At 46.2% G+C, this 20,128-nt stretch overlaps 1 protein-coding gene across 1 annotated transcript in view; it reads left to right on the top strand.

Moving 5' to 3' along the window:
• Positions 1–4,718: 4,718 nt before the first annotated feature.
• The window catches only part of FANCG (FA complementation group G), a 61,879-nt gene continuing 46,469 nt past the window's right edge, over positions 4,719–20,128 (top strand). The window contains exons 1-4 of the mRNA XM_082263811.1: positions 4,719–4,839; positions 5,059–5,149; positions 7,073–7,204; positions 17,349–17,539. Coding sequence (XP_082119937.1) covers positions 4,747–4,839; positions 5,059–5,149; positions 7,073–7,204; positions 17,349–17,539 — 507 coding nt within the window. The 5' untranslated portion in view covers positions 4,719–4,746. The remainder of the gene's footprint in view (positions 4,840–5,058; positions 5,150–7,072; positions 7,205–17,348; positions 17,540–20,128) is intronic.

Raw genomic sequence — 20,128 nt, 5'->3', positions numbered from 1 at the left:
CCTGAAGGTGCTTCTTGGACGTGGAGTATCTTTTTGTGGCCAGGCTGTGTAAAAGTCTCACACATGTGGTATCGCCATACTCGGAAGGAGTAGCAGAATGTATTTTTGGGTGTAATTTTTGCTGTGTACATGCTATGTGTTAGAAATAGCTTATAAATTGACAACTTTGTGGGAAAAAAAAGAAAAAAAAATTTTTTTCTTCATTTTCCCAAGAATTGTGGGAAAAAATTACAACTTCAAAATACCCACCATGCCTCTTACTAAATACCTTGGACTGTCTACTTTACAAAAAGGGGTCATTTGGGCGGTATTTGTACTGTCCTGACATTTCAGGGCCTCAAGAATGGAGATAGGCAGTCAGTACATCTGGTGTGATCAATTTTCAGTAATTGGTACCATAGCTTCTAGACTCAATAACTTTCACACAGACTAAATAATATACACTAATTTGGGTTAATTTTACCAGAGACATGTAGCAGTATACATTTTGGCCCAAATGTATGAAGAAAAATTAATTTTTTGCAAAATTTTATAATTGAAACTAAAAAAAAGTGTTTTTTTTTCAAAATTTTTGCTCTTTTTTTGCATATATCACGAAAAAAAAAAACCCCAGTTGTGATCAAATACCACCAAAAGAAAGCTCTATTTGTGTGAAAAAAATGATAAAAAAATTGTTTGGTTACAGTGTAGCATGACTGAGCAATTGTCATTCAAAGTGTGAGAGTGCTGAAAGCTGAAAATTGGTCTGGGCAGGAAGGGTGTCAAACTGCTCTGTATGGAAGTGGTTAAAGTAACGCAGTGCCGAATCGCAAAAAATGGCCTGGTTATTAGGGGGCAAATCCTTCTGGTCCAGAAGTGGTTAAACGATGCCCATTCTGTCAACCCAGAAGACTTGTGCTGTCTACCATGGGCTGAACATGAGAAATAACTTGATTCCCCCTGCCCATGGAATAATCTGCAGTGCACCCCTGGCTGTTACAATAACTAAACAGTGCCAGTATCTGATTGTCTGCAGGTGCTGTTTAGCCCAGAATTTTCCACCCGATTCCTTCAACAAAAGTTGGATGATGCAGACAAAGCCACCTAGGGCTTGAATTTTGGCCAGTTTTGCAGAAATCAGGTGAAATTCGATCTCTGTATAGCCAGCTTAAGATCTGCGTATGCAGACATTATGAGGTATCACCATGGACCCCTTCATTCACAATGTAATAATGTAGAGAGTGGTGCTAATAATCATCTCTTTAGTGCCACTCTCTTTCCTGAGAAGAGGCGAAGATGTTAGGGCCATGCAAACTCACATGACTGGCCTGAAGACTTTGGAAAAGGTAAGCATGTAGCAAAATATACAACCAGCGAGGGCTGCAAGGGGGATTGATAAAGGGAGGGAGCATGCATGCTTGTTCTGGGTCAGTGATTCAGAATGTTGAAACTAGAGACAGCCAGGTAATTAGTGTTATTACAGCTAGTTTGGTGACAGCGTTCCCTTGTATTCCTCTTACTAAGAGCCGGTTCACACACTGCCGCGACCATAAGTCGCCCCATGTCGGAGCGACTTTTTACCGCGACTTATGAATTATTTTGCGCGACTTATATGACAGACGACTTTGTGTTTGGCCAATCAGAATATGATGTGTTGTGACCTAATTCCCCTTTTCTGTTTTTTTTTTTTACTCATTTCCTCATTGCCCACCAGTGCCACGTATCAGTGTCCACCAGTGCCACTGCCCACCAGTGCCACGTATGTGTCCACCAGTGCCACTGCCCACCAGTGGCACGTATCACTGTCCACCAGTGCCACTGCCCACCAGTGCCACGTATGTGTCCACCAGTGCCACTGCCCACCAGTGCCACGAATCAGTGTCCACCAGTGCCACAAATCAGAGTCCACCAGTGCCACGAATCAGAGTCCACCAGTGCCACGAATCAGAGTCCACCAGTGCCACGTATCAGTGTCCACCAGTGCCACATATCAGTGCCACGAATCAGTGTCCACCAGTGCCACGAATCAGTGTCCACCAGTGCCACGTATCAGTGCCACGAATCAGTGTCCACCAGTGCCACGTATCAGTGCCACGAATCAGTGTCCACCAGTGCCACATATCAGTGCCACGAATCAGTGTCCACCAGTGCCACGTATCAGTGCCACGAATCAGTGTCCACTAGTGCCACATATCAATGCCACTAATCAGTGTCCACCAGTGCCTTTGTGATTTGGCACTGCATTATTTTAATGGACAATTGTGCGGTCGTGCGGCGCTGTACCCAAACTAAATTTATGTCCTTTTTTTCCCACAAATAGAGCTTTCTTTTGGTGGTATTTGATCACCTGTGCGATTTTTATCTTTTGCGCTATAAACAAAAAACAGTGACCATTTTGAAAAAAAAAAAAAAAACAATATTTTTCACTTTCTGCTATATAACATTCCCAAAAAAAAAAATTAAAAATCAAAATTTTTTAACATTTTAGGCCGATTTGTTTTCTGCTACATATTTTTGGTAAAAAAAAAATTGTGATAAGCGTATTTTGATTGGTTTGCGCAAACGGGAAAGATTTACGTCATTTTTATTGTTTTTTTCTTTACTAGTAATGGTGGCGATCTGCGATTTTTAGCGGGACTACGACATTGCAGCGGACAGATCGGACCCCTAACTGACATTTTTGACACTTTTGGGGGTACCAGTGACCAGAGGTGGGGGACTTGAGTGACATGACTTGACTTAAGTCACCGGTTTGAGGACTTGAGACTTGCTTGACCAAAATTAATAAAAGACTCGACTTGACTTTGACTTGGTATTCATGACTTGAGACTTGACTTTGACTTGAGGCATATGACTCAAAATGACTTTACTTTTTTAAGTTATTAAATATTTGCATTTCCTCAAGATGTGTTAAAGCAAAATGAATGTGCCTGTTATGTTTCTGACCCCACAGTCACTTAAAACACCTCAGTGTGTTCTGATTTTTAGGACACTGGCTGTTTAACAATGGAAATACTTAACATGTTTTTAGTGACTGTGGTGTTGAAACATGACCGAACCAAGGATTTTAAAGCTGTTTGGGCATTCAAAGTGTTTCTTTAATATGCCAAGAAAAAAGCACTAAGCAGTTTTGTTAATGTTGAAAATAAAATAACCTTTCCTGACCACTGACTTTTAAGTGATTTAAAGGTCAAAATTGGGGTAGATCAGTATTTTGACTTAATTTGTGACTTGACCAAACTAAATGACTTGACTTGACTTGCTTGACTTCTAGCAGGGACTCGACTTGACTTGCTTGCTTTTCGCCACAGTAACTTGGGACTTGCTTGAGACTTGAAGGTTGAGACTTGCTTGTGACTTGCACATGTGTGACTTAATCCCATGTCTGACAGTGACATTACTACAGTAATCATTGCTAAAAATATGCACTGTTACTGTAATAATGCCATTGGCAGGGAAGGGGTTGATGCTATTGGTTATCAAGGGGTTAAATGTGACCCTCGGGGAGTTATTCTAACTGTGGGGGGGGGGCGTGGCTTCTGAAATGATCATAGAGACATGCGATCCTATATAGCAGGATCACATGGTCTATGTGATCACTTCAGGGAGAATGACAGACAGCTGTGTTTACATCAGCCGTCTGTCCTTCTCTGTCAGTGGGGGGGGGGGGGGATCGCCGATGTCAGACTGCAATCGGAGGCGCCTGACACCCGCACTGGCTTCCTCACTGACGATCGGGGACGGGAGCGCGCCTCAGGCTGCGCGCACTCGACCCCTAGTGGCCTCCCAAGCAAATGACGTTAATTAATGTGATTTTGCCTGGGAGAGCCACACTGCCAACGTAAAAAGGCAGTGCAGCGACGGCAAGTGGTTAAGGGCTGTTGCACACAGCCATCCAGAGTAAAATGTGCCCATGATTGTGGCATCTGGGAACAACAGTTGCAGTATAAATTTCCTCATCGACACATAATACAGAACATGCTGCATGTGGCCATATATAGGCGAAACTGCCAACATGTAAAATTTTATGTTTCAAAACTGTCAAACCATGCTGCTTATCAACTGTAGGATGGATAGGAATGGGTCCAAGAGCTACATGCATTTGATCCCCTGGAGGATTTAAAAAATACTGATATTATGAAGTGATACTTCTTGTTTAGGTAGGGAAAGCATGAGAGTGAACAAAATGTTATTTCCAAGGAGATTTTAAACTGTTTGTAGCTTTAAAGAGAGCCTAGCATGTATGGGCTTACATATAGATTTTATATGCAATCTTCAAAAGATATTTAAAGTCTAAGTGCAGCCAAAATGAAAAACTCAAAAATGAGCACAAGGGAAACCCCCCTCAGTTCATGCCCCTGCCCCTGCTGCCATAATCTTCTGGTGTTGTGGGTTAATAGAAATACAAAGCTGTTACAGGCTCTCATCAAGAATGCCCAACTATGGCAGCCCTTTTCTGCCCAGCTCTGCTATTCAAAGAAGCCAGACTACAGCTTCTATGAATGGAGGATGGGTGGATGATCTAAAGATCAGTGTTGTATTATTGATAAGAACATTGATACAAGTAATCTTAAGAATGAATGTGGTTGATGAAAATGTGTGTGGACAAACAATATCTGCTGAACCTAGTTTACTATGATTTGGCACAGTGATGATAACTGAACTGATTATAAGAAATTTGAAATAAAGCAAATATCAATTTTCCCTATTAACTTTACAGGTATGAGTTACTTGAGCAGTGATGATCACGTGACTCTAGGATGAAAGATGGAAATTGAGTGTGAAACAGAAATCTCTGAGAATGAAAGCCTTGTTACACTTTGGATTCAGGAGAATAATGCAGTTGTTAAGAGATGGAAAGTAAATATTCTGTGTTTTGTCTACGTCACTTGGAAATTGTGGTTATTGATGGAAAAACACTTATAATTTTTACAACTAAAGCATTGAAGCTGATTTTATGAATGTCTTACTGTCATTTGCGCAGTGATTTTGTCCCATTTGGCAACTGTCCATGGTTAATACCATATAAACTTTGTATTGTTTGGGTTTTGCTTCATTTCATTTGTATTTTGCTTTCAGGATTTTAAAACAACCCGGGATATCCATGCTTTGAAGCAGAAATTACTGGAGTGGAATTCAGAGCTTTCACATTTGCTTCAGAAAATACAAGGTGCTGATTTCTTTAAAGTGAACCTATGTAGTCATGAAGGCAGCCAATACATGAGTCATTTTTTTGTTCAACCAGCGTGTTGAATGAAAAAAAAAAATCGGACTCAATTGCCTCATCCACACACTCAATGTGGATCGGAGAGTCCTCCCAGCTGAGCTATTGTATTCAGACAACAGGGAAAACTTTCCTGCCATCAGAATACACTGATCAGTGTAGCTAATGAGGGCCCTAAGTAAGCACTATTGTTAGTTAAGTCACTGATTTAAAGATGAACTTTGGTCATTTTTTATCAGTGCCCTCGCAGTTTACTGAGAACTACAAGCTGTCTGCTGTGGTGGAAGACAGGACTCGTAGTTCATTCATTACTGTAAGTGAATGACATTTCTCTGTGGGTGGAGCCCTGAACATCCGTGCTGCTGTTGGAATGTGACAAGAGGAACCCCCGCCTGCTCTCCTGGGGCAGGGGATGGGGAGTGCATGAGGAGGTGCTAGAACATGTTACACGTTACACTCTAAATACGGGTGTAACATGCTCCAAAAGGTGATCTAATCTCAGCTTTTAAAGTGAAACCATTTCAAGGCTTTGGACGTTGAAGTATTTACAGATTTTTAACAAGCAGTAAATTTAACTTTGAAAAGTCCTCGCTAACCTCTGTGGCTGCAAGCATTGTGAAGCTGTTTAACCTCAAAGTTCACAGCAGCCAGAGAAGGGGCAGTCTCTTTGCCAGACCACTTGCACTTTGCTTACAATAAAGATAACAAGGCTCATTGCTGGATGAGGGAAGCTGATCTGCAGAGAGAATAATTTCAGCGCTATGAACTTTGAGAATTAACAGCTCCACTGTTTTAAAGCTGTTTGTAAAGAATTTGTAAATATTTGAATGGTTATTCCCTGGCCATAGATCTATTTAACCCTGTATTGAGAGAAATACAGGGGGCTACTATTGTTAACATCTTTAAAAGTTGCTAGTTGCCTGTAACTTGTTTTAATGCTCTCCACTTTAGGATTTCCATGTTAACAACTCTGAACAACTATTCAATAGGTGAAGCCAGAACTTGCAATCTACAAACTTTTTTGGGTCAATGACTCAAAGCCATGACAGCAGGTCAACTAGTATTCTTAGAAGCAACTTATCTTATATTTTGGTCAACATATTAGCAGATAATGTAATTTTGTTACATTTTCTTGGAAGCTCTGTGTACTCCTGTGATCTGTATCAGGCTCTGGAGAGACTGAATCGACCCAGATTCCTGACTGGTAGCTGGCTTGGCCACCCAGCGAGACGCTGAGAGCCTGAGCCAGCCACTCTCGCCTGGTGCTCCTGTAAGCCCTGGAGGGGCAGAGCAGAAAGCCGGCAACTACCCCTCCCTCCTCCTTTTTTTTTTTTCTTTTTCTCCCCCCCCCCCCCCTTTTTAGTTTTTCTTTTCACCCTTTTTCTCTTACTGTTACGGTAGCAGCCCCAGCTTAGAGGTAGAGTGGGCTGCAGATTTTCCCTCTTGTCTGTGTTATAAAAAAACTGAACGAGATGTCGGCCAGCTAACATGTTAAAGTCTATGTGGTTACTGTGTTACAATGCATGAATTCTTGTGGCTGATACCCTCAATGGACAAAAGTCATTTATCTGGCCTTGTCAGCTGTTTGCATTATTGTATTGACCTTTATACATTCTTGTCCGACCCTGGAAAAATGTATAAATCAAGAATGTGTAAAAAAAAAAAAAAAAAGCCGGGGACCGATCTTTACTAAATGAAGGCCTAGAACAGAGCGATCAGAGGTCTTTGATCGCTCGGTTTTCAGTCTTAGGGGCAGCAGGTGTCCCCATTTGGCATCCACCTAGGTAATTATGTTTGTTTTTTTAATTCCTGATCTTCTCTTTTAAATGTACTTATCTTATGTTTTTTTACTTTATTTTCTGATCACAGGTTTACCATCTACTGCCAACAGCCTTCCCTTGGAGCTGACAGTTGTGTACAACACTTTGTTAATTCACATTAATATAACTGGTGGATTTCTTTGTGAACATCAAGAGAAACTGAAGAATGCCCTGTACAGAGGTTAGGAATTGTAGCTGCCTGTAGATAGTAGATTGGTCATAAGAAATGTGCAGTTTTGAATACTTCATTTTTTTTCTCAAGGTTAGATTGTTTGTAGATACGGTCTTTCTGAAACACCACCAAAACAAAATGCGTGGTAATGTTTTTTTCATAACTTTTCGCTTGTTTCTTTTCTATTTAAAAAAAAAACTTAAACAATAACATACAATATATATGCATATGTACATGTACCTAGAAGCCTAATTTTAATATCTGACACACATATATGTGTAGATATTCACTTATAGAACCAACTTTGTCAAGTTGTCACTTTAACCACTTCAATACAGGGCACTTTCACCCCCTTCCTGCCCAGGCCAATTTTCCCCTTTTAGCGCTGTTGCATTTTGAATGACAATTGCGCGGTCATGCAACACTGTATCTACACCAAATTTATGTCATTTTCCCCCCACAAATAGAGCTTTCTTTTGGTGGTAATTGATCACCTCTGGGTTTTTTCCTTTTTGCTAAACAAATAAAAAAACCTGAAAAGTTTGAAAAAAAAAAAAAAAGTTTTTTCGTTTGTTATACAATTCTGTAAATAAATAAGTTTTTTTTCCTGCACTGATGAGACTGCACTGACAGGCACTGATGGGGTGACACTGATAGGCACTGATATGTGGCACTGATAGGCAACACTGATATGCAGCATTGGTGGGCACTGCTGGGCACTGATAGGCGGCATTGATGGGCACTGATAGGTGGCACTGATGGGCACTGATAGGTGGCACTGATGGGCACTAATGGGCACTGATAGGCGGCACTGATCGACACTGACAGGCGGCACTGATGGGCACTAATGGGCACTGATAGGCGGCACTGGTGGGCAATAATGGGCACTGGTGGGCGACACTGATAGATGGCAATGATGGGCACTGGTGGGCAGCACTGATAGGGAGGGTACTGGCCGGCAGCACTGATGGGGAGGGCAATGGGGGGCTCCCTGAGCCCTGATTGCCATCCCTGGCGGCCATAGTGGGCATCCCTGGGGTCATGGTGGGCATCCCTGGGGTCATGGTGGGCATCCCTGGGGTCATGGGTGGGCATCCCTGGTGGTTCTAGTGGCACCCCCCCCCCCCCCTGTCAGGGGAGCCGCCGATCGGCGCTCCTTTACTTGTGCCTGGCAAGCACGAACTAAGGAAAGCCGATCAACGGCTCTTCCTGTTTGCTATGTGACTAGCCGTGATTGGACACCGCTGGTCACATGGTAAAGAGCCTACATTAGTAGGCTCTTTACCGAGATCGGAGATGCAGGGAGTCAGGCTGACACCTCGCATCACCGATCGCCCCCCCCCCCCCCCCCCCCCCAGGGGGCGCGCAGAGCTGTATTATCCTGCCGCCGTCATATGACGTCCGGTCAGAATAATACAACCACAATCCCGCCGTCAATTTGCTATAGGGCGGGCGGGATGTGGTTAATGTACTTGGTAATCTACTATTTCTGTGAGGTATCTGTTGTGTATTGCAGTAGTTGTATTCATTTACAGCATTGATTAGCATTGCTTTCTTTTTCTGGCATTATGTTAACCTTCTCCTAAGCTAAATTTGAGAAGAAACAAATCATTGACTTCTGGTCCTGGCATTTTGATCTAAGTGGTTTTTAGTACAGGGACTGGGAGCAAGATAACCAAATAATTTTGACCGTGACAAGGTAAGTATAGATTGCAGGGGTTAAGGGTTATGTGTCTGGATAAGGTAAGAGAAAACCTGTCATGTGAGAAATATGTCAGCTACCTGTCATGTAAGCTACCTGTTATATGTCAGCTACCTGTCATATGAGAAATATGTCTTTGCTAAATCACAATAAATAAAGTGTACTGATTATGCACATGGTCACTTTTAACCACTTTAAGACTGGAAGATTTTGCTGCTTAATGACCAGGCCCTATTTTGTGATTCAGCACTGCGTTACTCTAACGGAAAATTGTGCGGTCGTGCAACAATGTTCCCAAATAAAATTGACGCCATTTTTTTCCCACAAATGGAGCTTTCTTTTGGTGGTATTTGATCACCCGTGCGATTTTTATTTTCTCTTACGTCCTCCGACAGTCGCCGCCCCTTCATAATCTTCACCAATGGGGTATTGACCTTTGCTCCGTAGGAGTAGCTAGGCAACAAGATTTGTTAATACAAAAGCTTTTAGCATAATCACACCCCTAGGGGGCGGTCCCCTCAGTCAATACCTCCCTGCTTCCAGCATCCTCAACTCAGTTTGAATTTGCCTAGCTTAGGAGTAGCTGGCTGTTCCTGTGCTGGGGCTTTCAGTCTCAGCCTTCTATCCTTTTTTTGATTTTATTTTGAGTATTTTTTCTCTTTCTTTTACTTAGCTGTTATTTTATCAGCCTTAGTTTAGTTTTCTTCGGATGAAGATGATTATGTGGAGCTGGGTCTCGGACTGGCCGCCCTGGATCCCAGGGCTGTGAGCCAGAAGGTTCCCCAGCCTGCCATCGAGCGTTCAGCTCAGGGTTCCCTGGCATATTGAATGACCCATCCCTGTTCGCTGCAGGGATGCTGCCTGTGGGGTGGCTACCTCACTGGACGCCATTTTTGCGGTTTTGCACCGCAGTCCGCTGCGTCCTGGCTGCGACACTCCCTGTCATTTGTATAGCGGTTTGTTCGCTGGTGACGGTTCCCCACGCCATTCGGTGGGTAAGTAACTTTCTATGGGGGGACCTGTCTGTATGGGTGTCGGTCTGTGACTGTGTGACACACATGTCTGTGTAAGTGCGGGCTCCCTAAGATCCCTGTGTACCTGCCTTTTCTGTGAGCTGCGGGGGGGGGGGGCTCTCCCGCTCTGCTGTGTGTGATGTATGGGGCAGACTGGGCTCAGACATGCTGTGTGGCGGCCGCGGATGCGGCCCGCCATTTTTTTTGGCTAATATGTGGTGACCGGCCCTGTCTTGTACAGCGCTGTGTTTTGGCGCCAAACCGCCGCCATTTTGCCGACGAACGATCGCGCAAGCACATGTCGGCGCCATTTGCTTGTGGCCTGAATCCCTCAGCCGAGCGGCCATGTTTGTGGAGCCTTCATAGGCTATATAGGTCGGTCAGCCATTGCATCACTTCCTTTTTCACTGGAACAGCGATCGGTGGCAGCAGCCTGTGTGGTCTCTCCAGGTTTTTACCTTCCTTATCCTGCATTTCCTTGCTCAGTGCTCATTTTCCCTGCGGGGTCGGTACATTTAGTAGTGTGCGGTGGGCTGCGCTCGCCGCGCTGTTAAAGGGGCAGTTCCTTTATTTCAGTTTATTACTGGGGCATGGAATCTCAGGATTGCAAGTTTCCTCCCGCCCTGGTGGGGGGCCAAGAGGCTGCTGCATCCCCCGAGGGGGCTGATCTCGCTGCTGTTGTAGCGAACTTGGCTTCTCAGGTGCAGATGCTGATGGCTGATCGATCCGCAAAAATTGCCAGATTATCCATTTCCTCTGATTCAGAGGGCGATGGGGCTGCTGTGGCTGGCGTGCCTTTCTCAGGATCTCGCTCCTCTCTGGACCTTATGGGGTCTGAGGGGGAGGCTGAGGTGGAGGGGGTTGATACTTCTCCCCCTGGCTCGCCTGAAGAGCTTGCACTCATGGATGAGTTGATTACTTCTATAAAAGAAACGCTGCGTCTGCATGATGAACCAATTCCTCCTGCTCTGATGTCCTCTTATGGGACGCAAAGGAAACGCAAATCAGCGCAGGTCTTTCCCTGCCCTGCGGAATTTCAACACGCTGTTGATGAGCAATGGCGCAATTTAAAGAAGCCCTTTTCTGTACCAAATAGGTTCAAACTGCGTTATCCATTTTCACCTTCCACCGAAGAGCGTTGGTGTGTACCGCCTCAGGTGGATCACGCGGTGGCCGTTTTGAATAAGTCTACTGCGATTCCGGCTGAGGATACCCCGGTATTCCGGGACCCTACGGACAGGAGATTGGAGTCCCTTGCCCGTCATGCTTATACGGTTGCTGGTTCTATGCTGAAGCCTATTTTTGCTTCCATTATGGCAGCCCGAGCTATTGCAGATTGAACACAGGTGCTCAGGCGCACCCTGGTGGCTGATTCTGCTCCGCCGACCACGTTGGCTATGGTGGATCAAATTCATCAGGGTGTCATGTATTTGTGTGATGCGGACTTGGATTTGGTCCCCTTGGCGGCGCGCCTATCCAGTTTGGCGGTGTTGAACCGTCGTCTGATATGGCTGAAGTGTTGGTCGGTTGACCAATCTTCTCGCAAGACGCTGGCTAATTTTCCTTACGCGGGGTCTCGCCTTTTTGGTGAGGCATTGGATTCCCCGATAAAAGGTGTTTCAGGGGGTAAGAGCACTCTCTTGCCCCACTCTCACAAAAATGAGTCTTTTCGCATTAAAAGGAATTCCTCGTTTAGGCCCGCTCAGGGTGCTTTTCGTACCTTTCGGTCACAATCCAAAGGCAAGCCTTTCAAAGGCCAAGGCTCCCAGAAGAAGCCGTGGGCGGGTAAGCAGAAGTCCGGCCAGTCCGGTTCCGCTTCCCACGCTAACTCAGCCTGAAGGGGCGCCCTCACCCGATCCTGGGGTGGGGGGGACGTTTGCGCGGTTTTCTGCAACCCTGGGTGGACCGCAATCGGGACAGATGGGTTCAGGACATCTTTCGATCTGGTTACAAGATCGAGTTTCTCTCTCGGCCGGCGGGCAGATTTTTTCCCTCCAATCTTCAGCTATCTCAGGAGCGCTTGCAGGATCTGCACCTGGTGCACCTGGCGGTGCGGGATCTGCGGGCCCAAGGTGTGGTGGTTCCGGTGCCTCATCGGGACAGGTTTCGGGGGTTTTATTCCAATCTGTTCACTGTGCCCAGAAAGGAGGGCAAGGTGCGTCCGATTCTGGACTTAAAAGCTCTGAACCGCTTTGTGCGGGTTCGCAAGTTCCGCATGGAATCCCTGCGCTCAGTGGTGGCTGCTCTGGTTCCGGGGGAATTCATGGCCTCCATCGATTTGAAGGATGCGTACCTACACATCCCCATTTTCGAGGGTCACCAGAAGTACCTTCGATTTCGCCGTTGGGGAGGATCATTACCAATTTGTGGCATTACCTTTCGGTCTCGCTTCAGCTCCGCGGGTATTCACCAAGGTGCTAGCACCGGTCCTGGCTCTATTGCGAGCTCAGGGCATCTCTGTCTTGGGGTATCTGGACGATATCCTACTTCGGCCCCCTGCCAGTCAGGATCTGGTAACCGACCTGTCCGTCACGATGCAGACTCTGCAGGAGTTCGGTTGGACGATAAACATTCCAAAATCAACGCTGTGTCCGTCGGTTCGTCTCCCCTACCTGGGGATGATTCTGGACTCGGTTCAGGCAAAGGTCTTCCTGCCGGAAGACAAGCTCAGAACGCTTCAGGACGAGGTCAGGTCCCTCAGGGACACTCGATGCTCGTCTCTCCGGACATGCATGAGATGTCTGGGTTTGATGGTATCGGCTTTTGAGGCGATTCCCTTTGCCCAGTTTCACACGCGGGGTCTTCAAGCGGAGATTCTGGCCGAGTGGGACGGGCGACCACAATCTCTGGATCGACGGATTTCGTTGAGCCATCGCACCAGAAGGGGTCTCCTGTGGTGGCTCCAGTCCCCGGCGGTGTCGGGGGGCAAGTCCTTTCGTCCATTTTTGTGGACGGTGATCACCACGGATGCCAGCTTGTCGGGCTGGGGTGGTGTTCTGGGCGTTCTGTCCGCCCAGGGAACTTGGTCGGAGGAGGAGTCGTCTCTTCCGATAAACATTCTGGAATTGAGGGCGATAAAGCTTTGCCTTCTGCAATGGTCGGAACGGCTTCAGGGCCGTCCAGTTCGGGTTCAGACGGACAATGCCACGGCGGTGGCCTACATCAACCATCAAGGGGGCACCAGGAGTGCCCGAGCGGCTTGGGAAGTGGCCGACATTCTGTCATGGGCTGAGACGCACGTCCCGGCGATATCGGCAGTGCACATTCCAGGGGTGGAGAACTGGCAGGCGGATTATCTGAGTCGCCAGACCAGGGAGAATGGTCCCTGCACCCGGATGTCTTCCAGATGTTGTGCGCGAAGTGGGGTCTTCCAGATGTGGACCTGTTCGCGTCTCGTCTAAACAACAAGGTGGAAAGGTTCGTGGCAAGGACGCGCGATCCGGGGGCGGACGCCTCGGACGCGTTGGTGGCGCCCTGGCGTCAGTATCGTCTGATGTATGCCTTTCCACCGATTCAACTGTTGTCCAGGTTCCTTCACAGACTGGCTCCGGGACCGCATACGGTGATTCTGGTGGCACCGGACTGGCCTCGCCAGTCTTGGTACGCGGACCTCGTCAATCTGGCAGTCGACGCTCCGTGGCGTCTGCCGCTTCGAGACGACCTTCTGTCTCAAGGGCCGATATTCCATCCTGCTTTACAGTCGCTGGCTTTGACGGCCTGGCTGTTGAATGCCAGGTCCTGAAGGATAGGGGTCTCTCCCCTGAGGTCATTCCCACCTTGATTAAGGCTAGAAAAGCCTCTTCAGGAAAAATTTACTACCGTACCTGGAAAGCGTACTTTGCCTGGTGTGAGTCCAGGGGGTATTCCCCTCGCTCATACTCCGTATCGAGAGTGTTGGCTTTCCTCCAAACTGGTGTGGACCAGCGTTTGGCACTGGCCACGATTAAGGGTCAGATCTCTGCGCTGGCCATTCTTTTCCAACGCCCGGTGGCGTCCAATTCATTGATTCGCACCTTTGTTCAGGGGGTGCGACATTTGGTCCCTCCTAGGAGGGAACCTTTGCCTCCATGGGACTTGAACCATGTTCTGTCCGTGTTGCAACAGGCTCCTTTTGAAAAGATCAGGGAGATCTCGTTGTCTCTGTTGTCCAAGAAAGTTGCCTTTTTGGTGGCGATTACTTCGGCTCGCAGGGTGTCGGAGCTGGCGGCTTTGTCCTGCAGCTCTCCTTACTTGGTGATTCACCTGGATAAGGTGGTCCTTCGACCTAACCCTTCCTTTCTTCCGAAAAGGATCTCGGAGTTTCACCTTAATGAGGACATTGTCTTGCCTTCGCTTTGCGCAAAGCCTAAGCATCCAAAGGAAGTGGTCCTGCATTCCTTGGATGTTGTTCGGGCGATCAGGGTTTACCTATCGTCGACTAAATCCTTTCGCAAGTCGGATTCCCTGTTCGTCCTTCCTGAGGGACCTCGGAAGGGCATGGCGGCGTCGGCTGCAACCATCGCCAAATGGATCAGACAGACCATTGAGCAGGCATATGCTTTGAGGGGGAAGCTTCCTCCTTTCCCTGTGAAGGCGCACTCTACCAGATCTCTGAGTACGTCTTGGGCCTGTCATCATCGGGCTTCTGTGGCCCAGGTGTGTAAGGCGGCGACCTGGTCGTCCGTTCACACTTTCTCAAAATTTTACAAAGGGGATGTTCAGGCATCAGCTGATGCTTCCTTTGGCCGCAAGGTTCTTAGTGCGGCGGTGCCTTAGGGACCCTTGTTTTTGGGCCCTTGGTTGTTGGGGTGTCTTACCCCTGGGTTACTTCTTTCCTGGGTTGTTGCTCCTGTTGAGCACGTTTTCCTGTTGCCCAGTTGGTTCTCTTGCTTTGGTAAGGTTCCTGTCTCTGATGTGGGTACTGCGTTGCTTTGTGCGCGGCTGCGTTTCCCACCCCTCATGTCTACACTGCTCTGGGACGTCCCATTGGTGAAGATTATGAAGGGGCGGCGACTGTCGGAGGACGTAACAGAAAACTGAATTTTTGTAAAATCTTACCTGTAAAATTCCTTTCTCTGAGTCCTCCGACAGTCGCCGCCCCCGCCCCTCTTTTGGGGTTTTGTTTATGTACTCTACTGCTATGCTACCAAACTGAGTTGAGGATGCTGGAAGGTATTGACTGAGGGGACCGCCCCCTAGGGGTGTGATTATGCTAAAAGCTTTTGTATTAACAAATCTTGTTGCCTAGCTACTCCTACGGAGCAAAGGTCAATACCCCATTGGTGAAGATTATGAAGGAGCGGCAACTGTCGGAGGACTAGGAGAAAGGAATTTTACGGTAAGATTTTACAAAAATTCAGTTTTTTGCGCTATAAACAAAAAAAACTATTTTTCACATTCTGCTATATGACATTCTCAAAAAAAAAAAATGTAAAAATCAAAATTTTTTAACATTTACGGCCAATTTGTTTTCTGCTACATATTTTTGGTAAAAAAAATCGCAATAAGCGTATTTTGATTGGTTTGCGCAAAAGTTATTGCGTCTATTTACTACGGGAAATATTTATGTAATTTTTATTGTTTTTTTTTTTTTTTTTTACTAGTAATGGCGGCAATCTGCGATTTTTTTTTTTGCGGGATTGCGGAGGACAGATCGGACCCTTAACTGACATTTTTGACACTTTTGGGGGTACCAGTGATATTACTACAGTAATCAGTGCTAAAAATATGCACTGTTACTGTAATAATGCCATTGGCAGGGAAGGGGTTAATACTATTGGTGATCAAGGGGTTAAATGTAAGCCTAGGGGAGTGATTCTAACTGTGGGGTTGTTGGACTTGTGAGATGACCATAGAGACATGCGATCCTATATAGCAGGATCGCATGGTCTCTGTGATCATCCGAGGGAGAAGGACGTACGGCTGTGTTTACATCAGCTGTCTGTCCTTCTCTGTCAGCTGGGAGAGATCGCCGGTGTCAGGCGGCAATTGGAGCCGCCTGACACTCGCACTGGCTTCCCCGCTGACGAGGGGGACGGGAGCACACCGGCGGTAGCGCGTGCTCGCCCTCTAGCTCCTCCCAGGCGAGCGCCATACATGTACGGGGTTTTCCCTGGGAGAGCCAATCTGCCACAGTACATCTGCGGCGGCTGGTCGTCAAGTGGTTAAATGGAAATGTAATAAAAAAAAACAAAAAACACTGCTTATGCATTTAAAGGTAAAAAACAGGTTTATGAGAAAATTTTGTTGGCACCCTAAAGAAGGGAAGCAGAGCCATTGGGGATTGTGTGGTCTATTAATATACCCCACAGACTTGCTGTTAGTGGCTTTGGGGCCATACACTCCAATAGTGCCAAATATGATGCATCTTATGACTCGCCTTTAGTGCCAAAACCAGAGGAGTGTTTCCATCTCTGCAGAGGGAATCTGCTCTCATTCTCTGCATGCATAGGATTTACTTATTTCATTTATTGTAAGTGCAATTGTTTTTCTATTTAAAATGTAAATCCATGCCATCCATTGCACTCTATTTCGTGTGTTTCACTTTAGGGTGTATATTGCCTTCGGATTTTCTATAGAGCTTGCAAGGATCAGCGTGTTTTATTATAAGGATTGACAGCTTTTCTACACTATGCTCTTCATTTCATTGAAGCTCCAGTGAGCTAGTTCTTGGTTAGGTATGAGTTACCATTTATCAACTCTCCTAAAAGAAATGCTAGTTTTCTAGCTGGCTCTTCTTTCAGTATTTTCTCAGTCACTGGTGAAAACAAATACAGATATAATGAAATCTGACTTTTTTTATTGACATGTTTCTTGCTTTAAGATTTAAAAGTAAAAGGAACTCTATAATAGAGTAAAATAGAAATCAAAACATTACTTTTATGCAAGAAAAGAGGTGTAATAATACTAGCCTTTCTGATGGGCAGTGTCTTTCCCCCACTTGTTCCAGCATTGCAACCCCTGCTGGGGTGTTTGATATTTAACATTCTTGGGAGTGTTGTAGGTCTGTGCCCCCCTGCCCTGCACCCTGGGTTTTTCTTCAGATTTAGAGAAAGGAGCCATGGCACTGGTGTTTCCAGAATGTTTGATTTTTCTTGGTGGCTTAATGCACTGTATTGGTTAAATTGAGTAAGTTTTGTAATTTTAAAATTTTTAAATAAAACTGTAAACTGCACATTTTTCCCCCATGTTTTTTTGTCCTAGTTTTCTATTAATTCTGTTTTCAGTTAATAATGTTGTTACCATTTGTGCTTTTAGCGTTTTCTGATTTAACAGAGATGGAGGAAAAATTAGGTTGACACCGTGCTGTGACATTTAACTATCTTTAGCTTATGTTTGTCACAGCAGAAATACAAAAGTCCCATTAAACCCAAATAAATGACTTTTTTTTAACAGTTTTGAATTTGACAGCATCTGACTCTAAATCCTGCTGCATAACTATATTAAATTTTGCTGACAGTTCTTTTGCCTGGAAGCCAAGGAGATGAGGGGGACACTACCATCACAGTGCTATGGAACAAGGTCTTCACTGCAGTGCATTCTCAGGAAACATACTCCGCTCTGAACAAATTAGCTGGATTGCAAGGTGCCTTGTGGCTGGCAGAAAATCAGCTGGAGCCTATGGTGAACTTATTTTACCTTTTTAACCAGGTATGTTTCTATCACGTCGGAGTATGTCACAAATATACGTTATATTGGGTTGCACCATTGTTTTAGGATGACTGAAGTGATTTAGTGTATATCTGGGTGAAAGAAAAACACATTCAGAACATTTGTGCAAAACATTTACTTCCCCCTTATACCTTATGATTCTGGAATACATGCAGCAAGCTCCTATCATCTTGTTTTAGCTGACAACACAAGTGCCTCTGCTGCACCAAAATCCCAAGCTGTGTTGTCAGTCCTGCCTAGTTTTCCCCTTGTGGGCTATAGATCACCACTAATGTAGTTCAGAAGGATAAATCATTTTATTGAACTTCAACTAGTGTAAGTACTTAAATTTGACTTGGTGTTATTTTTTTGCAATCCTGTGTACAGCAGTGCATGAAGGGGCAGGACAGGGAGCCAATCAGTCATGCTACATGCAAATGTGTTATGTCTCTATTAGCTTTGCGTATCTAGCCCTTGGGAGTTTTGCTCATTCTTCAAGGCAAAGTGCTCCCGCTCCTTCAAGTTAAATGGTTTGTGTTGGTGTATCATAGTTTTCAAGTTAACAGATTCTCAGTAGGATCAAGGTCTGGACTTTGACTAGACCATTTCATTGTTTCCCTTTAAACCATAGTAACCTTAGTAGTATGTCTAGGGTGATTGTCCTGCTTGAAGTTGAACTTATGTCCCTCTCTCAAACCTCTGACAGACTGAAACAGGTTTTCTTCAAGAATTGTGGTACATTTAGTGCCACCCTGACCAGTTTTCCAGGCCCTTCAGATGAAAACCATCCCGCAGCATGATGCTGCCACCACAATGCTTCATTATGGGGTTGGTATTCTCAGGGTGATGAATAGTGTTGGGTTTGTGCCACACATAGCATTTCACATGATGAACAAAAAGTAAAATGTCTCTATCGTTCATTGACAGACGCAGCTCCATATCTTCCTGACCATTGGGTTATGCGGCCCCCTACAGGAGTAGGACACTAGGCAGGAAAAAACTTTACCACGCTTATGGGGCAGTCCCTGCAGGCATACACCCACACACTCTGCTATAGCCCTCAGTTTTTCTGCCTAGCTTAGGACTAGGACCTAGTCCCCTGCTGGGACTTTGGTCTTAGCTGTTTGTTTTTGGGAACCTTTTTTTTGTAAGCCTTTTTTTTTTTTTTTTAGTTGGTGTTCCTGAGAGAACTACAAGCAACTGCCGACTGGATATCCTAGATCCTTAAGGTCTTCCAGCCTGGCCAGAGCTCTGATGGACAGGGGCAGGCCTGCAACTTAAACACCTCGCTGGGACGCACACGACCTGGGAGGCCTTAAGTCGCAGCGTACCCCTTGGCCGTCAGCACCCCCACCCCGGGTGGAGAGGTAGTCTGTTCGGAAGTGGTGCCCATCTGATGCCGTGGTATGGTAAGTGTCCCCCCAATTCTCTGGCGGTCTCGGGGTGGATGTGGGCCCCCTCCCTGAGAAAGTTGGACCCTCAATTCCCCTGGCCTCTCGGTGATACCAGGCCCCCCTCGGCTGTCCCCTCCCCCCACAAGCAGGTTCCTACCTCTGGGGGGGCGGCTTTATTGCGGCCGCTGTGGCGGTACTGCGCGGGGGGAGTTTGTCCTGGTGGGGGTCTCCTCCTAGGGACCCCCCGATGCCTTCTGTCTGTTGACCCCCCTAGGGGTCCTGTAGACCGCATGACATGCTGTGGGGGACCGCCATTTTGCTGTAGGCTTTCTGCTCCGCATAAATGTAAATCGTTTTCTCATTGAAATGCATGGGCAGCCATGTTTTGGTAGTTCCCTAAAGGAATGCATGGGGCTGCCATTTTCTTGAAGTCCACGATCGCTGGACAGCAAGGGAGAAGCTAGGGGCTCTAGGCATGACCCAGGTGCTTTTCTATTTCCTGTGTCAGATCATTTCTATTCTCTGCACAGAACGTTCCTGAAGCCTCCAGATCGTTTTGGTGGTATGTGTCTGGGGCCCCTGTAGGTATTCCTCACTCCCCCTGCTGCAGGCTGTGTTAGATTGTGTTTTTTGTGACTTTTCTTAAAGTGACACTGCCTTTTTTTATACTCAGTGCTAATGGAGTCCCAGGACTAAATCTCGCATACAGACCCCCTCTGGGTCGCAGCCCTGTCGGCTTTTACAGCAGTTTTGAAAAGCCTGGTGTCAAAAATGGATTTCGTTTTAAAAAATGCCATTAGCTTAAAGTGCCCTTTGCCTTCACCTCCCTCTGTAGTATCCAAAGATTCTGAGGTAGATGTGGCTGCCGCGGACGCATACCATCCTGGTTGATCTGTGTCTTTGCATTCTGACAGCGAGGCGGATATTTCTTCCTCAGCTGCCGTGCGGGAAAGCGCGCTGGTGGAGACACTTATAGTGTCGGTGAGGGAAACCTTAAAAATGGTGGATGAGTCTATGTCTTTTGGCACCCGCAAATCCCACAAGTCGGGTGAGGTGTTTCCCCGTCCGGAACCTTTTGACAACATTGTCAATGAACAGTGGGGGCGCATCAAACAAATGTTAGTGGTGCCAAAGCGCTTTAAAAGGCGTTACCCCTTTGCGGATGCGATTTTCACTAGGTGGACTGTGCCACCTA

This window comes from Pelophylax lessonae (assembly GCF_965119305.1).
Source record: "Pelophylax lessonae genome assembly, chromosome: 1".
Classification (NCBI taxonomy): domain Eukaryota; kingdom Metazoa; phylum Chordata; class Amphibia; order Anura; family Ranidae; genus Pelophylax; species Pelophylax lessonae.
This window is presented reverse-complemented; position numbering and strand designations above follow the sequence as displayed.